Source organism: Syngnathus acus, chromosome 2 (genome assembly GCF_901709675.1).
Source record: "Syngnathus acus chromosome 2, fSynAcu1.2, whole genome shotgun sequence".
In the NCBI taxonomy this organism is placed as follows: Eukaryota; Metazoa; Chordata; class Actinopteri; order Syngnathiformes; family Syngnathidae; genus Syngnathus; species Syngnathus acus.
The window spans coordinates 3,898,776-3,916,673 of NC_051088.1; the positions used below are offsets into that span (position 1 = coordinate 3,898,776).

Consider the following 17,898-nt stretch of genomic DNA (forward strand, 5'->3'; position numbering starts at 1 on the left):
CTCTAAAAAAAATAGAGGGTGAACATTTGTTTTCATTTGAATGTGTGATGTGAGTGTAAACGTGGCCCCTAATTGTTGGTTTGCGGATTCATGTTGGGCGTGCTTCTGTTTTGGTTTTACGTTCATGTCTCTCTTATCTCGGTTTGAGTATCACCTGATGCCCCTCTAGGGGAGTCGCTGATGGTGTCGGGGTGCACTTGCTTGCCTTGTGTGCCGACACTGAGGTCGAGTTCCACGTATGACGGTAAGTGTGTGTGCGTGTGTCTGTGTGTGTGCGTGCGTGCGTGCGTGTGTGTGTGAGTGAGTGACCAAAAAAAACCCTGTTGCCCCTCTTCTTCTGTGATGAGTCTTGTACTTTCATTCCACCTGCCTTCAGCATACGTCCTCAAACCTAATTCTGAAAAAGGGTTAAGACTATAAAAAGTAACTGTAAAGGCAAGTAATTTGCTTGTAAATTAGAGACGACTTCTAGCAGATGCTTAAGTAAACAAGAAGAGCAGAATCGAGTTTGAATAAAGCTGCTCCGAAAATGCTACAAAGCTGCTTTTGTACCATTGGCATTTATACGTTCTCTGCCAGGGCGAGTAATCACATGTTACATTTCTCGTTTTCAGCCTTGCGCATGTGGTGCAAGCTTCCATTCTCCATAATTGCACAGTCACTTTAGCCAACAGCATATTACCGTCGAAGGAACCGCTCATTCTCATTTATGCGGCAGTCGCTGCCGCTTCACAAACACGAACCAAAATGTATTAGCCCGCGTTCCCAGCGCCCCTGCCAGTCCGCTCTCATCTTAAATCCCTCGTCACATTTGGGTATTTTCAAATCTGACAGGCTTGCCATCCATCATTATGTGTGTGACTGTACTGTTAAACCCACATCCCATCCAACAGATGTTGAATAACTCCTCGTAAACTCGACTGTAATACGACGGCGAAAGAGCGGCATGGTGCGTTTCTTTGTTTCACATGACGCGTATGTTTAGATTGAAAGCTCAAAAAGAGAAAGGTAGCTGAAAAAAAATCAAATAAGATGGGTGGCATGCACATACCCCCCCGTCAAAATGCTAGTATTATGTGATATAATAATAAAAATCAAAGTTTTGGGTCATTAATGTGACCTCTAACCTGTACATGTAAAAATATTTAAAAAAAGAAAAGTTTGAGCAAAACATGCAACATTTTGCCACGTTTGGGAGATTTTGTCCATTGAAACCAAGTTTGAAGATTTGTTTTGTTCCCAATGAGTGCTAACGCACTTAGGCAAATGGGGAGTGATCCTTTGTGGCTCTATTTTCATAGACAGACGTGGCTTAAAAACTGAATGAGTCTCGGTCTTTTTGCATTTTCTTCCCTCACTTTACAAAAGCAACACTACAATGAAATTGCGGATTACTATCACACAACTCCTTCAAAGGTTTTATGCATTATTTCCTATCAAAAGGAACACATTGAGATAATAAACATTAAGGTTACACATAATTTGGTCAGGGAATGAGTAATTTGGACTTTGACTGCATATGATCATCCAAAGAGCAAATAAGTGGTTGTGCTAATACACGGATACTCGGGCGAGTGAAAAATAGAGTTTAATTGGGATGCCAAGCCCTCCATTTCTAGACTAACACCATAATCAAAAAAGCCACAGTAAGAGAGCGACAGGGAGGGATTAAAAAAAAACATGAGACAAACACAAGTGCCTGAATCTACACAACGAGAGCTGAATGGGGTTAAAAGAACAAGAAGAATGCTATCTGCAAAGGATTTCATCCAAAGTGCATCTCTGCCAAGCACCAGGCTGGCCCTGCAACAATGGACTGTCCACTGTAAGACGGAGCAGGAAGTCACTGTTGCACTAGATAGCGAGGCTAAATAATATGATGTGACATTCAAAAGCCAGAACGGTGGCGCTCGGGGCCAATGTGGAGCTAGTCGAAAAGTGTTTTTGTGGCTAGCTTGTCGGGCGAGGTGGGAAAAGCTCCCAGATGGTGCGGCTCGCTAAACTGCCTCAGTCTGGGTTCTGGCAACTCAGAGAGGAAATCAGAGAGCCAGTAGATGAGAATGTTCATCCTGCCTGAACAAAATCAAATAGAAAGCAGAATGGAGAGACAATACCAGTATCCTACAAATATACTTGATCCGTCCTCGTAATGGAGCCTGGAAGTGACACCATGTCTCCTTCATAGACGACAGCATTGGCATTTTTGAAAAGTTAATGAAGTTTGACAACCACTTCTCTATAAGTGTACTTGATAAAATGCAATATTAAATATGCTGAAAAAAAGAAACTGTTTTAATTCTATTCACTGGACATTGTGCTGCCCCCTCTGGTGTGTACATTCAGACATATACATGGAGCTGGTCAAAGCTCCTCAATAAATCACAGTAATATTGATTGTTCATCTCAGAGGATTAAAAAAATATGCCAGAGGGTATTGTTATTTGTGTTACTTCACCATTTGTCTTAAAATGGAATACTGCTGTGATGCTGTTTGTGAGCATGTCAATGGTGTTTTGCATTATTTGTTAGCATTAAGCTAATCAAAAGCAAAGTTATGACCTGCAATTCTTCAACCACTTGTATCTCAAGGCACCACTGGGAAGCGGTGTTGTACTTCTCCTCCTCTATCCCAAAAAAGGGGAGAAAGGAGGCTGGCTTGTTGACTTTATGGGCTGGAAGCACTATTTGGGCTCACAGTGGCACACGGTGGTGGAGGAGCAGAGGCTGGATGCCAGAGGACCAAAGACAAATACAGTAATAATCCCTGAATGTGATGAACATATAAAACAAAAAATCTGCAGGATAATCTGACGCACCGAGGGAGGCAACAGTGTTCCACCTACTCTTGGAATTTGGAGTTAATATCAGAATTCTATTCAAAAGGTAGGGGACAAATTTTCTTTTAAATTCCATTGGATGTAATACATTAATTGTAACTTTTGTATTTGGAATACCACATTCAGCTCTGCACAGAAATTTGGAATGGGTAACAATAATCTAAAACTGTTTATTTCATTGAGAAGCAATTGCGTTTAAAAGTACAAGGTGCAACTCCGTCAGTGCTATAAACTGTATATTTTTTCAAAGATTATATACGCCATTTTTTTTTAAGTCAAATACATCTTCCTTTGTGTTTCAGATTTTTTTATTTATTTACTTTCCCTCCAAATAATTGCACATTTGTGTCAGCTCTAAGACTTGATGATTGGCGTCCTACATAAATCATATCTGGTTTCAACCTTAGTTCCACATTTACACTAGATGGCGCAATTTGTTCGTAGCGAGAAAATAATGACGGTTGAACTTGAAACTCGCACATAGCTTTTCTTTTTCTTTTTTTTCACCAGACTCGACTTATACGTCTGATGTTGACGTGCTCAAGAATAAAACAGAACTCCCTCGGTGGCCCCGTTCGGCCATATAGCCATGACCTCATGGCCACTGTATGAGCCACTCATGCCATTGAGTCACCTTAACTGCGCAAAGACAGAGCAAACAGTGTGGTGGAACTGGTCAGACATTCTAAATGAAACGTGTCTGTTTCCTGTCTCTTGACTTTCCCCGCTTATTAGACCGTCTGTGGCACACTCCCACATGTGTCGCCATTCACCTGTCTCTCTCTCAGCATCCAACTCAAAGTCACGTCCTCTGCGAAAATACCTGCCAGTACTTTCAATTGGGCGCTGTTCTTGTGCTTTTGTATGTAGTTTTGCTCTCTGCAGCTTGCCACCACATCCAAGCTTGGCTGCATCAGAGGAGCTGGCAAAGAATTTTTTTTTAGGGGCAGCACTCACCAAATTACAGCCACTGTGGCACTTTACTCCACCCGGAGCCTGGTACAGGACCCGCCTAGCTTAGCCTGTGTGTCAACTGGAGTTATGTGATTAGAAGAGAATAATATAGAGTAGAACGCAATAGAAGAGGCCTTTATTAGTCCCTAATTGGGGAGATTATTTTTTTCCAGCAGGAAAGAAGACTGTAGCAAAACACACTTACGCACAAGAGCAAATGGTGCATGTGAGCAAAACACTTTCCAGCCCAATAATTTGTGTGTGTTTGCCCACATGGACAAAATTAAGAGGTCAGCTCAACCGACCCATTTCCAGCAGGGTTTAATTTTATCCCCAGACTAAAGCACTTTGTCAACGTACGTGCAAGCAGTGGTGATTTTGGCCAGCGGGGTGAATACTTGTGAGTTTTAGGTTTGTGTTGTTCTAGCTTTATTGGCTTGCATTTTATATTGGATTTCTATTCAGAATAACACCGACTTGTTACAAAAACACTTTCTTCCTTTGTCCAACCCAGGCCATGAATAGATTTTCTCTCCACAGAACAATAAAAAGTTAAATGGGTAATTGGCACTTTGTGCTTTACCCGAGTGCTAATCAGTTTTCAGTTTTGACGTGGCAGGTTTAACCGAACTGCCTTCTGAACGCTGCCCTCCTTTCGGACCACTTCCTGGTATGGTCGGATAGTGTTATTATTAACCTAGCCCGCTAATCTTAACATTACCTGACCTATCTCCCATTATCCTCCCATAAAATAACAACAATATCTTACCCATCTTACCACTGTCCTAAATTTTGACCCGACAATGACGTGGCAACTTTTGCTCAACCCCTTGACCCTGTCTTGACTGCGCTTCCAATCTGCATCGTGTGCTGGTTTGCCTAGCGAGCCATAGATAATTGGAAAAATGGCGACCTTTCTGAAACCTCAGCTGCATTGCGCGGGAGGGTGAATGAGCCGACATTAAGTGGTTTGGAGGATTGTAGAGGTAGAAAACATGTCTCCTTCCTACAAGGCATTTGAAAAGTCCCAACATTACTGTTTTATTTTCCTGAGGTTTGAGTCTGAATCTCAACTAATGAGTAGTTTGATTTCAAAGTGTGAGCGTGTGAGTTAAATGACAGGGAGTCACATGATTCTCCTGACTCACTTAAGACTAAACACCACCGGCTGTATGCCAGGGTGATTATTCTTGCCACACAGGCAGCATACAAGGTAAACACATATTGAGCTTGACAAGGGCCAAACCTGCACGGTGGGAATGACAGCAATATCAGATATGAGTGACGGATGGAAGCTCTGACGAGTACCCAACACTTGATGGGTTCCCTATAATATAAAAAAATGTCAGGCTCATCATACATGCCTGAGGTGTGGTCATGTGCGGTCAATTTATTGGTTTTACTTTGGTTAACTTGACATTATTGCCGTGTTTCATCAGCCAATTCCTCTTTTTCTTGTGCTCAATAATTCCCCCTGTCAGACCTTATAATTTACCCTTTGGTGCATAATTGTCTCATCAGTTTACATCTTATTTATTAATTTCATGTGTATCGCCCAGTCTTCTTCTTACTTCAATATTAAACTTTAATATAATAGTAGCCATGTTTCTTAACAAAGTGCTTACTTGCTTTATTCCATTCCATCTTTTATTTCTCTTTCCAGATCTTTCCCTCGTCTTGCGTCACATGCAGACTAACAGCAGACAAATCATCGGTTTGTGCGTCAGAAAGCCACTGATTAGGGCACACATTTTTAGAGTGACATTATATTTGTGATATCGCCCATAATTTTGTGCTGCGCACGTTGCAGAAATTGTAGGTGTCTGTTGGTGTTGTGTTGCAGCTCTTCTCTGTGCGCCATTGTGCGATGCTAAACAAATGTGTCGTCGTGGCTGTGTCCTGTTGGCTTCATTCTTCTGACCAAGCCGAAACCAGGGCTGTTATTTCTTTGCTGCAAAACGGTATAATTTGGCTGCTATTTATACTGCATGGAACACACTGCAAGGACCAGATCAAATCCACGTCATGCAATATTCCTTTTTTTTCTTACTTCTTTAAAGTAGAAGAAAGGAACTGTTATTTTGGTACCCCATTCTTGTGAAGGTGGTTGCGGTTTACACAAATCTAAAGATATATTTTTTAGTGACATTGTTGCCAATTTTCCCGCTAAGCCAACTGGAGTTCCTGGTGCGGATGGCATGCAGGTTTTTGGCACCTTAAGCAGACAACCAGTTCCAGTACACTGTGGAATTATTCGCGCTATGGATGAGAAAATCAGTTGCTCGATGTGCCTAGATTAGCTAGCTTCCTGGGATTAGCCTTGATGCTAAAGAGCAACAGTTCCTTCGGTATGGATATGAATTTGGGGGGGGTGTTAATCTTATTTTTGTAGGGACTCAACAGAGTGGGTGTCTGTCTAGTCAGCACAGGCAGAATAAATCAAGCCACATGATCTAACATGTTTGTAGCTCTTGATTAGCACCATGGAATTTTGCTGACATGCTCTTCGAGAAGAACAAACACAATCGCACTTGCTCTTCACCTCTTTCCTCTGTGAATGAACTGCACCTTTGTAAGGTTGCACCGATGTAATAATTTCCACCTCTTAAACCGCAAAGAGACCTGACCTCAGAATCGGTGCGCAAGAAGCACCGCCAACATTTTGTGGTTTGGGTGGCTTCGACTCCCTGAACGGATTCTTGGGTCCCTCTTGGTGCAGTGTAAACGTCTGAGCTGTGCAGCCCAGATTCATCCCACTGTGTCGTATTATTACAAAGTGTGTTAATCGCTATATTCAGCTTACAGAGCACTGGCAATTATTGACCTGGCAAAGGGGGAAAAACATTTGCTATTGGCTTAAGAGAAATGTCTGTACTTGACTCGCTTCATGACGATTATGCACACGGTTGGAAACTGACTTCCCTCAATGTTTAGTCTGTCATTTTTTGAAGTTTCTCATCATTCGTCATCCAAACGGCTTTGTATCAGTGACGGTGTGACGGAATGCCCACCTCAGGAGATGATGATTTGTTATGTTTAGTTACCAGTGCATATTTCTTTCTGTGTTTGGTGATGGAGTTTTAGAAATGTATCAACAAAGCCAGGTCAAACTTTTACGAAATATTATCACAGACATATTTGTATCATATCAACTTCTGCTTCTTTGTTTCTTTTCATTTCAGGTATCCCAAAGAAAGATGCAGTCCTCTTGCTCCTTCCTGCTCTTACTATGCGTGGCCCAGCTGCTCTGCCCGTCTGTTGCCCTGCCGTTCGAGCAGAAAGGCTTCTGGGATTTTGCCCTGGACAGTCTGGACATTGACTTGAAGGCCATGATGAAGGATGAGGAAGAAGGATCAGCCATTGAAGAGTTGCCCCCTCCCGACATGCCCACGTGCCCCTTCGGCTGCCAGTGTCGACTCAAAGTGGTCCAGTGCTCTGACCTCGGTCGGTGAGAGTGTGTGTGTTTGGGTTTTGGCAAGAAAATGTTTCTGCGATACAAAATGTGCAAGGTCTTCAAATGGAAAACGGAAATTTGGGTGAAACAAAATGGTCAGTGACCCTCACGCCTCCGCAACGCAAAGCCGTCTTTTGGTCTGACATCAAACGGATTTTATCCCTTGGGAACGTATGTTTTGACATCTCTTTCAGGGATTCTCTGTGCAGATGTTGGGTGGAAGATGGGGGGGGTTTAGTCAGAAAATAAACGGTAACCCGAGAAAGTTGATGGACTGTTACGGATGAATTGAGTGAAGGAATGAAGCAGCCGAGAGAAAATCTGTATGATCTTGGACAAATAACGGACATTCATAGTATACGATGGGAGGAGACAAGCTATTTTATATGTTCAGGGCAATGGGTTCTCACGAAACATTTGCTTGGAAAGGGTACGGTATGTTCAGTTCCGTCAAAGATAAATCTAACTGGAAAGCTCAGTTTTGAAAGACAGTTTAAATTCAAAATCCTGAGCGATCAAGTATGTAGCTAATGTGTCCAAATAATTTCAAGCAATATACAATGTCACACTGCTGAGACTTCAAATACGTTCGCTAGCGTCGGGTGGAAATCTTGCATCTCCAGAACCAGCACTTTTAAGGAAACAAAATCAAAACAGCTCCATGTTTGTCCGGGTCACTGTCTCATCATCTTGATTAATTAAACCAAAGCAACATTATGACAAATATCCATCCAAATTTCCATTTAAAGTTACAATCAACCAGCAAGCAATCAAAATCCCATTAAACATGATGTTCACACTTCAACTACAAGAATTATAATTCTCCTAATTTTCCAATCAAGTTTGTCTGGACACCCCCCCAAAAAATACAGCGGTCTGCCATATACGCAGGTATGAAGATGCTCAACTTCTCCAAGTTTCTGTTTTGACATAATGGTTGTGTTGATTCATCACTTTGTGAACTCTCTGTATTTACTGTGGAACCTTGGTGATTCTGCAGAGGATAAATGTGGAAGGATATAATTTCCTGCATGCTTATTTAGAACAGATGTGTGTTCGGCAGTGCAGTGGCGTCTGTCTCCTCTCTGTGTGCATCCCCGCACCATGTTGAGTATTTGTCGAGAGGGGCGGGGGGTTTGACAAGGTGCCAGTTTTGTCAGTCTGTGGTCAAGCCTTTGAGCCGTGTGGCTTTACGGGTGAAATCTGCGGTCTGGGCTTTTAGGTGACTGGAGATGCATTTTGATCCGTGTGCCGCTTGAATGTTTCTTTAATATTGACTTTGATGCCGCATTCCACCTTTGAGGGTGCCAGTTGTAGCATGCATGCTGAACGCTGCTCTGGCAAGGATAAAGAATTCTTTTTTCTTCAACACCTCGTCTGATTATGCTCCCAGAGCGGCTTATTGGTCAGAAGCATTCACGCACCCACAAAGTGCCTTTACTGTATGATTAAGAATCGCTTGCATCTTGAATGCTGCTTGCGTGGATTTGAACCGAAACTGGACGGCACCGCGGTGTTCGATCCCTGGTGGTGAGAAGCGAGGGCGCGGCTGGTTACAGCCAAAGCCGTATCTAAACTTAACTCTGAATGGACAGCTGCGGCTGGTAGATGTGGTGGGATGGGATGGTGAAAGGCTGGATCCCAATGGGACAGCTGGTACCGGCTGCCAAGCGGACCTGCTTGCATCATGCAGATAAACTGACTTGCATTTGAAACATACAGGACTCGTCTCTTTGTGATCTAGTTGATAATGAAGATAACCTAGTGTCATTTTGCTCAAATTTTTTTTTTTTTAAATGGACCCGATGTTGAATTATTGCAAAAATCTCCTTGGGGTTGTTTTTGAATTAAAAAAAAAAAAAAATGAAAAGAAAAACCAAAAGATATAATTTCTGAACAGGCGATGGTATCATTGATATCAATAACTACACATTATCACTGTTTTGTGGACTTGTTTTTTCATTGCAGCCGCAACAGGACACTTTCATCGTCAAGTGCAACTACTTCACTACACGCACGCACACGCACGCAAACACACAAAAACACACAAGCATCGGAGTGCAAGCTTGCTCTGTTTCCTTTTCATTTAACCGAAGCTTTATACTGATGGTACTTAAATCGTCGCCTTGGTGACTTTGGTCAAATGAAGACCAGACGGAAAACATCTGGTGTCCCCATCTGGTGTGCGTGTGTGTGTGCGTGTGTGTGTGTGAGTGAGTGAGTGTGTGTTAAAGTGTGCATGACTTCATACACATCCAACCAACCAGTTATGTGCTACTGTGAGTGATCTCCATGGCTTTGCCTACTGTATGTTTAGATATGATTTATATGTATCTCTCATTAAAATAATAACCCAGAACCCCAATGCGCAGATTTGACATTGTATGGCACTGTAATCTGCAGGTCCTAAACACACCAACTCCCTTAAAACTAAGTCAAGATATCCTAATTATGTAGCGTTTTTTAAGGGTCTTGCTTCACATGCTACTCGCGGAGATGTTTGTAATGGAGCATGGCTCCCTTCTGTGTTTTTGTTGGTTTCCAGGTCTGAGTGAGGTGCCAAGTAATATCCCTCCTGACACCAGGTTCCTGGATCTTCAGAACAATCATATCAGCGAGCTGAGAGAGAATGACTTCAAGGGCCTCACCAATTTATATGTAAGACAAACGTGAAATCTTTGTAAACGACTCAACTTACATTGGCTTCAGCGCTGGTGTGAAATATCATTTTGAACCTTCACTTCCTAGGAGATGGAGAGATTTACTTTTTATAGAGAATACAAGACATTGTTTTCTATTGACTATTTGGATGCTGCCACTTAGCTGACTTGCCTTTCACAGGGATTATCTCTGAGGAACAACTACATCTCCAAGGTCCACCCCAGGGCATTTATCCCTCTCCAGAGCATGCAGAAGCTCTACTTCTCCAAGAATCTGCTCACCAGCATCCCCAAGAACTTGCCTGCCTCCTTGGTGGAGATTAGGATCCACGAAAATCAGATCAGGAAGGTGCAATCTGGTGCTTTCTCAGGACTGGGCAGCATGAACTGCATAGGTCAAAAATCCCGAACACAACTCTTTGTTATTGACTGGGACGCTGGTGATTTAAGTGTCTTCATTTTATCTGTCTCTCTTGCAGAGATGGGAGGAAACCCTATCCAGAACAGTGGTTTTGAACCTGGTGCCTTCAAGGGCCTGACACTGAACTTTTTGCGCATATCAGACAGCAGACTGACTGGCATACCCAAAGGTAATTGACTGGCTAAATATGTTTACAATAGAGTAATCAGATGAAAAAACGACAGCAACTGAGTGGTAAGTACTATTGCCTCACAGCAAGAAGGTTACAGGTTTGTAGACTGGGTTCCTGCTTTTTGTGCATCATATCCGCTTGTACTGTGGCTTTCTGCTACAGTCCCATTAATACGTCAAATGAAGACGCCACATTTGTGTTGGGGTGAATGAAGTCGCTCTACACGCCAGCCTTGTGATTGACTAATAATGAGTTTTGCATGTACCACAACTCTCATCCTGATTCATCATCATACTGTGAAAACAGCAGTGGCCCCAAAGTTGAACCCTGCGGCACACCATACCACAGTGTGACAGAACAGGACTTTGGAAATAGAACTTACTTTTTTGGAAAATGTATTACTGTCAATCTCAGTAGTCTTTCAGACAATGTATGTTTGTCTTTCAGATCTCCCAGACAGTCTCCATGAGCTTCATCTTGACCACAATCAGATCCAGGCTGTGGAACTGGAGGACATGAAACGCTACAAGAACCTGTTCAGGTAACACCCAGCAAAAGGCATTTGAAACATTTTCCACAATATAAGTGTAAAACAAAAACCGTTTGATATATTATTTCTCGGTTTTAACGATCGTCATAAGACATAAATTGCTTTTTAAAATTAAACTTAAACATCCATTTGTGGGATGGCTCTTCATCTAAATGAACTGCTCACCCCCACACAGGCATGTTTTTTAGAGACTACCTCCAGAATTTCACAGAACAAAGAATAGGGTAGCCTGCCAACAATCCTGACCTCAACCCTATATTGGAACACTTGTGGGATCATGCTGAATTCACGCAGAAATAATCTTCCAAAACACACAATTGTGAAGTTTTTGTTTTACTGTATGTTTATGTTCTCCTCTGTTATTTCAACAGCCTTAACCACAGCAGTTTAAATTTACGGAGGCTGCTAGCTAAATGCTTACACACAATGCAAATCTAGCATCGATTCTCTAACACACAAATACATATATATATAGTATATATATAAATTACACGCTCATCCTCTTTTTTTCTCCAGGTTGGGCCTAAGTTTCAATCACATCCGCAACATTGAGGCTGGAAGTCTTGCTTTCATACCGAGGCTCAGAGAGCTGCACCTTGACAACAATCAACTCTCCACTGTTCCCAAAGGCTTCCCGGATATGAAATACTTGCAGGTGAGTCTACAGCTCCCGTCAGCCATGTTGTGTTTTTATAAGGGCTTGCCACAAGTGTTTTATTTATTCTCTCAAGGTGGTGTACCTCCATAACAACAACATTGCCAAGGTGGATTTGAATGCCTTCTGTCCTAAAGGAGCAGGAACTAAGAGAGCTTTCTACCACGGCATCAGTCTCTTCTCCAACCCTGTCAATTACTGGGAGGTGCAGCCCGCAACATTCCGCTGCGTCGGTGACCGAATGGCTGTCCAGTTCGGAAACTACAAAAAGTAGAGGGGGTTTGCTCGGGGGGATGCAGCATATGGAGGGAAAGTGATGGAGAAATGAAGAAGACAATTTGAATTAATAAACTTAAAATATTGGAGGAATTGAATTTTTCTTTAATTATAGAATTTCTTTGAGTGGGGTGGATTAAATAAACGTCCGTCATAAAATTAAAGGTACAGTAAAACGTTGAGATTTTTTTTATATTTAAGTTCACTTTTGTTGAGAGGATAATTCACATCTGGGAAGAATGTTTGGGCCGATCCAAAATAGGAAGAAATTTAAAAAAAAATCCCCTGTGTATCTTATTCAATGAAAAACAGAGAAGCCATATCATAGATTTTTACATCCAGAAATATTTGCTTTTTATGAGTGTTGTACAATGGGAGAGTTGCAAATTATGGTGTTAGTATTGAACACTAGATGTTACTATTTCTCACCTTTTTGCAAAAAAACAACAAGACGTGGAGAAACATAGATACTAATTCAAGTTTAGATGGTTCAGTAACATGTTTTGCATTCCAATTGGGGTTTACTTGACAGAGCGGCCTCTTCTCAGCAATAAACATGTTTTGTATTGACATGATTGAACCTCCACAGATACTCTCTTGTGCCTTTTATCACTATTTTGCTATCTGTAAGTAGTCTTTGAGGGGCGGGGCATTTAAGTAGTGGGGGTGTGGCCCATTTAGAGCAACACACACACGCGCGCACACACACACGCATACACACACACACACACACGCACGCACACACACGCGCACACACACACACACACGCACGCACACACACACACACACACGCACACACACACCAGCTTTGCTTATGGAAAAAAAGTAATGTGTATACATAGTGCTGCAAACTAAAGTAGTGTTGATGCATTGTTTTGCACAGTTTTTGCTCACTTTCTCTCTGCTTGGTAATGCAAAAGCTCTTTCACCATAGACATGTTGTCCTGTCTCCACTCTGTAATCTGACAAGCTACTGCTGCATGTGAATAAAGACATTTCCAAATGCTGCATTAAGCCAGAGAGCAACCCCTGGGTCCAACATCCTATTGCAGAAATATTAAATGAGGGGAATGTTTTATACAATGAATCAAACACATTCTATTATTATCATCATAATATAATGGCTATTAGTCTAAATGTTAGATTGTGAGAGAAGATGTCAGTTTACACATACTGGCTTGAACACATTAATCTGTCGTCAATTTAAATCCATATTTTATGTTTAATGGTGCTATATGTAAATTTCTTTCCAGTGTAAACCTTCACAGATTATTACCAACGCAACAGAATACAAATAAATTATGCCAAACTTGTCTATGTGCCATTTTGAAGTAATAGGTCTACATACTGAAGTCAGTATCTACGTATCAACGCCATCAATTTACTTTTGCTTTGTCTTGAATTCTATCCATCCATCCACCATTCGTGCGGCCGTCTCATTTCTTTAATCCATTTTTTTTTTATTGCCAAGAGTCCTGTAATATTTGTTGAACTATGTTTTCCCCGTTAAAATTGGTTCATTTAAATGTATTTGTAAGGAAGAGATGTTATAAAATAATTGGTTACTTGATTTATCGTAAATAATAATTAAATAACATTAAAATAAATAATTTTGTATATACATTTAGCATTGTTATTAAATAATTGGATAATGAAATGTAATTAATGATTTTATTTTATTTCCAATTGTTGAAAATACTCAACAAATTCTATATACCGTAATTTTCGGACTAAAAGTCGCTCCGGAATATAGGTCGCATTAGCCATAAAATGCACAATAACGTGAAAAAAAACACATATATAAGTCGCTCCGGAGTACAAGTCGCATTTTGGGGGAAATTTATTCGACAAAATCCAACACCAAGAACAGACATGAACGAGCAACAACAGGCTAAACCAGGGGTGTCCAAAATTTTTGCAAGGAGGGCCAGATTTAATAAAGTGAAGGGGCCCGGGGGCCAATAGTTTTTTCAGACATTTTTTAACTTCAACAATTTCATGCAAATACAGTTATAAAACAAATTTCATTGTCACAATTGTCTTTATTTTTCAAATGACAAAATAACCAAATATAAGCCATTCAGGCAGATGTGAACAACTCTAAAAACACAAATTCTGCCTTTCATTCATATCTGAAGAGTCAGATAACATTGAACAAACTGTTTGAAATACCTTACATTTACAGGAGTTTAAAATTATTTTTGCCTCATGAACATTTTAAACAGGAGTTATAAGTAATGCAAATTTGTCTGTTATTATTAAAACTTAAAACAAGTGAGTTTTGCTCTTGTCATTTACAATATCTTTCAGAAAGTAATAGTTTGTGTCATGTCTACAGGTTTATAACATCAACAGTATTAACATGGCCACTTCGTAATATTTAACATTAAGTAATATTTTTATTTAATTTTGACTCACAGCCCCGTGTGAAGAATCGCTGTCGTAAGGAACCTGATTAGCTCAGTTGTAAAGCAAGCGTCTTCTAACACGAACCCTTACTCTGGAGTTCAAATCCTACCTCCAGACCTGCATGAACTCACTGACACTGTCACAGGATGTGAGGATCTGTGTGTGCAGACTAAGACCTTCTGCACGTACAACAACGACAAACCTTGGTTTACACCGAACCTCAGGAGGCTGCGCAAAGTCAAGGAGGAGGCCTACAGGAGCGGCGACCGCGACCTGTTCAAGCAGACCAGAAACACACTCAGGAAAGCCAGGAGGTGTTACGGGGAGAGCCTGAAGAGACACCTCTCTGCCGATCCTGATCCCTCAACAGTGTGGAAAGGTCTGCAGAGCAGCTAAACAGGTTCTACTGCAGGTTTGATCGGTCCTCCCACACAACGGGACTTCCTGCAGCACAATCTACATACTCACCTCTCCCCACAACTGCTCTGTCCACACCTCTATCAACGTTGTCACCCACACTCTCTCTTGCAGAGGCCGCGCCCGCACTTCAGATCCGCGAGGAGGAGGTGCGCCAGATGTTCCGGAGACAAAAGACCAGGAAGGCACCGGGCCCAGACAGCGTGTCTGCTTGAAAGTCTGCGCTGAGCAGCTGGCGCCCACCTTTGCACGGATCTTCAACCGTTCTCTGGAGCTGTGTGAGGTGCCCTCGTGCTTCAAGAGCTCCACCATCGTTCCAGTGGCCAAGAAGCCCGCCATCACAGGTTTGAATGACTATAGACCTGTCGCACTGACATCTGTGGTCATGAAATCTTTCGAGAGGTTAGTGCTGAACCACCTGAAGGATGTCACGGGCCCCCTGCTTGACCCCCTGCAGTTTGCCTACCGGGCAAACAGGTCAGTGGATGATGCGGTCAACATGGGACTGCACTACATCCTGCACCACCTGGACACCCCAGGAACGTACGCCAGGATCCTGTTCGTGGACTTCAGCTCGGCGTTCAACACCATCGCTCCTGACATCCTCCAACAGAAGCTCATCCAGCTTGCGGTGCCTGCCTCCACCTGTCAGTGGATCACCAGCTTCCTGACCAACCGGAGACAGCGTGTGAGGCTGGGGGGCATCACATCTGACACCCGGACCACCAATACTGGAGCCCCTCAGGGGTGCGTCCTCTCCCCACTGCTCTTCTCTCTCTACACCAACGATTTCTCCTCAGGTGACTCTCCTGTGAAGCTCCTGAAGTATGCAGACGACACCACTCTCATCGGACTGATCCAGGACGGTGATGAGACTGCGTACAGACAGGAGGTGGAGCGGCTGGTCCACTGGTGCAGCCAAAACCACCTGGAGCTGAACCCGCTCAAGACCGTGGAGATGACAGTGGACTTCAGGCGTGACCCTTCACCACTTTTACCCCTCACTATCCGCAGTAATACTATTCTCTCCACAGACACCTTCAAGTTCCTGGGAACCACAATCTCTCGGGGCCTGAAATGGACCGGCCACATATATTCCGTCCGGAAGAAGGCCCAGCAGAGGCTTTACTTCCTGAGACAGCTCAAGAAGTTCAACCTGCCGCGGACCTTCTACACTGCCATCATCCAGTCTGTCCTCTGCACCTCCACCACTGTCTGGTTTGGATCGGCCTCCAAACAAGACAAGCACAGACTGCAACGGACAATCAGGACTGCAGAAAAGATAATTGGAATCAACCTCCCATCTATCCAAGACTTGTACCTGTCCAGGACCAGGAAACGTGCAAGGAACATCTCTACAGACCCTTCTCACCCAGGTTGCAGTCTGTTTGAACTACTCCCCTCCGGACGGCGTTATAGAGCTCGGTACGCCAAAACCAGCAGACACAGAGACAGCTTCTTCCCCCAGGCTGTTGCTCTGATGAACTCACACCACTCTTAGAGTCTCAGAGTCATTACTGTGCAATAACATCCTGCTCTCCACACCTTTTAAAAATGTGTCTACACTGTTTGTACTACTATGTGTCCTCTCTGCATCCATTGCAGCCTTGTCATCCTGGATAAGGGACCTTCCCATCTGTGGTCTCTTCTCAAGGTTTCTCATTTCCCCTAGCTGGAGTTTTGAGTTTTCCTTGCCCTTTTGGGAGTTTAAGATCAGGGGATGTTTGAGAATATTTGCCATTTTCACATGTCCTGAGTGTTGTTAGTCACCTAAATGTTGAACAGAGGGTGTGATTTACCGAAGTCAAATTCCTTGTTTGGCACGCTCAAACATGGTGAATAAAAAAAATCTTGAATCTTGAATTTCAGCTTGGAGCTGCTTCACTTTATCAGCGCGGTTACTCCCTGTTAGCTTGTCGTATGTGTCAGCATGTTTAGTCTACTAGTGTCTCTTTAGGTTGAAATCCTTAAACAAGGCAACGGTCTCTTTAGAAATTAGACAAACACAATTGCCTTGATTTTCAGCGAAGAAGTATTGTAATTCCCATTTCTCTTGAAAGCGACGGCCCTCAATGTCAACTGTCCTCGTTTTCTTTGCAGTCGCCATGGCAGAAATGAGCGGCGAGGGGTGGTGCTGCCACCCTTTGGTAATAGGAGGAATTACAGGTTCAAGTTTCATTTTTTTTTTTTATATATTCAGTTTGACAGTGCAGGCGGCCCATAAATAATACATTATAAGACCGAAGCTGCGGGCCATATGAAATCTGATCGGGGGCCGGATTTGGCCCGCGGGCCGGACTTTGGACATGGCTGGGCTAAACGATAGGTATGCTAACGTGACATAAACACAAACGAAGAGCTGAGAACGGGCCTGACGTAACATTCAGAGTTATTCAAATAACTATTACATAAATAACACGTTTATAAAACCACTCCAATTCATTAAATCCATCGATCGTCCTTTATGGAAACGATGCCGCGTATGCGCCGCGCCGCTGACGTCTAAATATTCTAAATATTCCACAGAGACCCATATAACGATATATAAAGTATATATCAAATAACTATCACATAAACAACAATATTATCAAACCATCTGTGTCACTCCAAATCATTAAGTCCATCGATCAAATTCCTCGTCCGCTGACGTCACTTGAAATTCAAATACAGTAATCCCTTGCTACATCGCGGTTCGTTTATCGCAGTTTAACTTTTTTATTTTTTTTTATTTTGAAAATTTGTGAAAAAATTCACGTATAAGTCGCCCCCCCACCCAAACTATGAAAAAAACCGCAAATCCGAAAATTACGGTACACAGCAGTTTTTTTTAAACTTCATCCACGAATGAACTGGACCGACTCTTTTTTCCTTTTGTTTTCCACTCATCTCTTACAGTCTGACAGGTACATGATACATAAGAATAGTTTTGTAGTTCGTGCATTTACAAACAATTACAGTAATTTACACTTGCATGTATCCATGAATATGTGACTGATAGCTTTGTGTTGCACTGGCTATACTGTGCATATATTAGGATGATTAATGGGCTGGTGGCTTTCAAAAAAGGCGCTTGGTAGTGACACGCGATGATGC

General features: G+C 42.5%; 1 protein-coding gene across 2 annotated transcripts; it reads left to right on the top strand.

The window, feature by feature from the left end:
* Positions 1 to 2,661: 2,661 nt before the first annotated feature.
* bgnb (biglycan b) lies at positions 2,662 to 13,292 on the top strand. Of its 2 annotated transcripts, XM_037239530.1 has the most exons (8): positions 2,662 to 2,883; positions 6,974 to 7,235; positions 9,791 to 9,903; positions 10,087 to 10,300; positions 10,385 to 10,495; positions 10,946 to 11,039; positions 11,565 to 11,703; positions 11,780 to 11,977. In XM_037239530.1, exons 2-8 carry the CDS (start codon positions 6,989 to 6,991, stop codon positions 11,975 to 11,977), a joined length of 1,116 nt encoding a protein of 371 aa, XP_037095425.1. In that variant the 5' UTR covers positions 2,662 to 2,883; positions 6,974 to 6,988. The 2 variants fall into 2 exon arrangements, with proteins under 2 accessions (XP_037095425.1, XP_037095435.1); XM_037239540.1 differs by lacking the exon at positions 2,662 to 2,883 and having other exon boundaries at positions 6,989 to 7,235; positions 11,780 to 13,292.
* The last annotated feature ends 4,606 nt before the right edge of the window (positions 13,293 to 17,898 follow it).